The sequence below is a fragment of the Punica granatum genome, chromosome 2 (genome assembly GCF_007655135.1).
Source record: "Punica granatum isolate Tunisia-2019 chromosome 2, ASM765513v2, whole genome shotgun sequence".
Classification (NCBI taxonomy): Eukaryota; Viridiplantae; Streptophyta; class Magnoliopsida; order Myrtales; family Lythraceae; genus Punica; species Punica granatum.
In genome coordinates this window covers 1,740,540-1,745,049 of record NC_045128.1, presented here as the reverse complement: position 1 = coordinate 1,745,049, position 4,510 = coordinate 1,740,540, and the positions used below count along the sequence as shown (strand labels likewise).

Here is a 4,510-nt window from a genome sequence, read left to right as displayed (position 1 = left end):
TTATAGTAACTTTTTTGTTTTATTCCAAAACTTACATCCGTAAATTTTTTTTTGTCCTTGATAGATATTAGAAACCTCAATGTATAAAACGCGAGCTGCTCGTGGGAGGAGTATGGCACATGACCGTCGTAGTGGATCGAGAACCGAACTTTATTAGGTTGATCGAATGATCGCTGATGTTGGTAGAATCGTTGGCAAATCTGTTTTGAATTAGAATATCGAATGTAAGAGTTTATTATTATGCGAGAGTCTAATAAGCCCGATGGGGCTTGAGTTGAGGGATTTACAAATAAAGAATTATAAAGGTAGAAGAATCGAGTGAAAAATGTTTACTCTTTCAAATCGATCCATTCAAATTAAAAAAACGAACTATCTCTGATCAAATATCTTAATAAAAATTTCAGTTGATCTGCGAGATGCACATTTGGGTTTGCCGGCGTAATGTAGCCTAACTCGGCGCAACCATGACGTGAATAACCAGCTTTTGACGGAGACGCCATGTGTCTGGCCAACGATCTATCATGGGGTAATACAGAGACGAAAGACAAGTTTGAGGAAACAATTGAAAATAACGAACAACTAGGGGGTCAAGGTGAAATTTCCCGCCAGTTCGCTTTCAGAAGTCTTCTCCCAGCAACAGTCTTCGGTGGACTTCGGACAGCCTTAAAGGCCTCGAGACCGAAAGAGTCTCCCACACTCTCCGGCGACCGATCATGGCGGATCAACATCAGCAGCACCACCATCACCACCGGCCTCACCGCCTATCCGTTCCCCCGCGCGGCGCCTCCTCGGGGGCCGCCACCACCTTCTCTGCCCGACCCTCCTACCCGATTTACGGTTTTCCTCCCTCCACTCCGACGCCGACCCCATCGAAGGCCCGCCCATTCTCCTCCCTCACCTCCGCCTCCAAACCCTCCAAGCCCTACTCTTTCTCCTCCCTCTTGCTCCTTCTCTTCTCCCTCCGTTCGCTCTACTCGCTCCTACCCTTCCTCCGCTCCTCCCCTTCCTCCTTCTCCCTCTTTCCCTTCTCCTTCCTCGTCTCCCTCCTCTCCTTCCTTCTCACCATCCCTTTCTCCTTGCAAAACGGACCCTTCCCGTCTCTGAGCTCAATCAACCGATCCCAGCATCAAATTATCGTCTCAAAATCGTTTCTTTTGGCCATTGTGTTCCTCCTTCGATTTCAAGCTCTCCGGTACTGCGGTGCTGCTGCCATGATCCTCGCCGAATTGTCCGGTAATGTGGCCGCCCGGTTCATTGCCGAAGGTAAAGACCGGAGCTTTAGTTACCGGATCAAAAACCGGATGTCTAGGATCCGGGGGTTTGTGGCTCTGTTTGTTGGGCTGTTTCTGTTAGCACTGAGCTGGGATCGGATTGATTGTCTCCCATTTTCGAATAAATTAGGGTTCCTAGGGCTTCCTGGAGAGAAATGCATTAGGGTTTGGCCTATGCTGTTACCATTTCTTTCTGGATTTTTGGGGTGCTACGAGAGGGTCTCCATGAATTGGGGGACAGTTCGAGAGCTGGGTCGAAAACGGGTCAGATTGATTTCCCTGTTCTATACCACAGTTTTGCTATTTATCCCTGCAGTTATTGGTATCGCCATATTCGAGCACGATGGTGATAGTATATCTATTAGTAATTTAGGGTGGCCCTTAGCTAATACAGTTGTTTTTGGAGTGTTACTGACCGAGAATTTTACTGATGAGAAGCTGGCAAGCCCCAAAGATTTCCGGAGAGAATTTGTGGTCACATATGCCTGCACACTGGTCTTGGAGCTGTTCTACTTTCCAGAGCTCTCACTCTGGGGTCTATTGCTCTGTGGGTTCTTACTTTACATTGCTGTTACTGAGTTGGATCCTGTCTACTCGAGCTATCTTGAAATGGGCTTGGAATCTTCAGATTCATTTTTTGCTTTAGGTATGAAGCCCATTCGACATATCTTGAGCGAGAGGAAATCTCGGAAGATTGCACTCTTCCTTTTGATCAACACAGCATACATGGTCGTGGAATTTGTTGTTGGGTTCATGAGCAACAGCCTCGGGCTTATCTCTGATGCATGTCACATGCTGTTTGACTGCGCCGCCCTTGCTATAGGACTCTATGCCTCGTACATTTCCCGCCTGCCTGCAAACAGTCAGTTTAATTATGGTCGTGGGAGGTTTGAGGTTCTGTCAGGATATGTTAATGCTGTGTTTCTTGTATTGGTGGGAGCTCTTATTGTGTTGGAGTCAATCGAGAGGATTCTGGACCCTCAAGAGATATCGACTAATAGTCTGTTAGCAGTTTCCATTGGAGGGTTTGTTGTGAATGTGGTCGGTTTGATCTTCTTCCATGAGGAGCATCATCATGCACATGGTGGATCCTGCTCTCATTCTCATTCTCATTCTCATTCCCATTCCCACCATCATCACCATCAGCACAAACATGGTGACAAATGCCATGAGAAGCATGCGGGGCCTATTACTATTGTGAATAGCTGCCATGGAAGTTCATGTTCTGGTCGGAGTGATGACCACAAACACCATCATTCTGATCATGGAAGTACTTGCAGCAGTAAGATGGTGGACCCCGATGCCCATGCTTACTTGCACGGTAACATGGATCATTCTCATGGTCATGAGCATGATCATGCTCATCATGGTCCTTGTGATCATGATCACCATCTTGATGGCCAAAATGACCATTGTCATGTTCATGTACACCCTCAAGCTGAAATTCACCGTGACCATGACCACCACCACCATGGTCATCCATCCACAGTCCCGTGTTCCAAAATTGGCGTACCACTGGGTGACCAAGGCCCCCAAGAGAACACCCAGCATCGCCACATTGACCACAACATGGAAGGAATATTCCTACACGTTCTTGCGGATACATTGGGGAGTGTTGGGGTTGTCATCTCAACACTATTGATCAAGTACAAGGGGTGGCTTGTCGCAGACCCCGCCTGTTCCATATTCATCTCTGTCCTGATTGTTTTGTCAGTCGTTCCACTGCTCAGGAACTCCGCAGAGATTCTACTACAGCGAGTTCCCAGGACCCATGAACAGGACCTGTTCGAGGCACTGAAGAGTATAATCAATATGAAGGGTATCCATGGCATCAGGAAGATGCATGTGTGGAGCCTTACAAACACAGATGTTGTCGGGACTGTTCATCTGCATGTTGAGACGGAAGCTGACAAGGCTTCTGCAAAAGCTCAGGTTTCACACATGCTGCGAGATGCTGGGGTTAAGGATCTTACGGTGCAGGTGGAGCGTGTCAAAGTTTAGTCAATGGGAATGAGCTGAGCAATCCTTTTGAAAGTGGTCCAACGAAGAAAAGATCAGTACCTCATCAATTAAGAAAGGTGGCTCGAGCTTTCTGAGAATATGGTGGTGATCTGCTGCTGCAGTGTTGTAAGCTGCTGAATTTGCATGGGTTCTTGAGTTTGTTCATATACATGGTGGTTGCACACTAATAAGCAAGGAGATAGGCTGACCAGATCTCTTAGACCAGAACTGGAGTCATTTTTTTCTTCCTTGTAATTACGAGGCATTTGGTGTAGAATGGAAATGCTGGTAGATTCTGAAGAAACATAGATGGTAATTAGTGCCGTCGGGTATAAGCCTCCTTCACTCTTGAAAAGCAGCATCTCGTGTATGAGTTTTGTGATCTTGCGCCTATTACTAAACTGCTGGGATGATCAGCTTATGAACTCAGCAAAGAGATTCCTTTTCAAACAGATGAACTTTTGCATAGTACCAAATTATGAAAGTTGTCTCTTCTGCGTTATCAGTTGGATGTGAAACGAAAAGCTCGCAGTTTTACTTGACAGACAGGAACTTGGATGACGGACTAAAGGAAGTCCTTTTTTCTGGTTTCTCGTAGGAAAAATATATTTGAACTTGTGCAAAAGACACAATCAGAAGCTCAGAATCGTTCGCAAATGCATCGTTCTTGTTTTTTCTATTAGAAAACAAACGAAAATCATGAGAAACAAAACTACATTTTGGCAATAAGAAGAAAAACAACCACTATGAGTGTCGTAAATTTACGAGTTTCGTGCAACCTAAACATCATCTTGCTAATCAAGCCTATGTAGAAACTTTCAGTCGGCATACTTGCAAAAGGACAACTAAAATTCAATTCCAGCCAACTATCAAAAAAAAAAAATCAATTCCTTCCTTTCTTAGCCCTTTCTTTTTAAAGTTTTAATATATATATATATATATATGTTATATATATTCCCATTCAAGAGGGAAAATTTGCTAATTTAATGGAAACTGTTTTCCTTTTGTTTTCGAGTTGGGTGTGGTTTTGGTTCTTGGAAGATTCCAATACCTTAGATTTGCTCTCTCAAAATATTTTGTCATTGTTTTAGTCTCTCAATATTCATTCGGTCTGATGTTTTAGTCATACTGTCATCTTACGCGTGCCAGCCATGATGGAAATCTCACGTGGCGGATGAGCTGAACGTAATGCCATTAACCACCCCAAAATTGCCAAAAACGGCGTCGTTGTCTTCCTG

At 44.8% G+C, this 4,510-nt stretch overlaps 1 protein-coding gene across 1 annotated transcript; it reads left to right on the top strand.

Moving 5' to 3' along the window:
* Window positions 1-651: 651 nt before the first annotated feature.
* LOC116196543 (zinc transporter 5) lies at window positions 652-3,765 on the top strand. Its single transcript, XM_031526317.1, has one exon. It carries the CDS (start codon window positions 714-716, stop codon window positions 3,270-3,272), a length of 2,559 nt encoding a protein of 852 aa, XP_031382177.1. The 5' UTR covers window positions 652-713; the 3' UTR covers window positions 3,273-3,765.
* The last annotated feature ends 745 nt before the right edge of the window (window positions 3,766-4,510 follow it).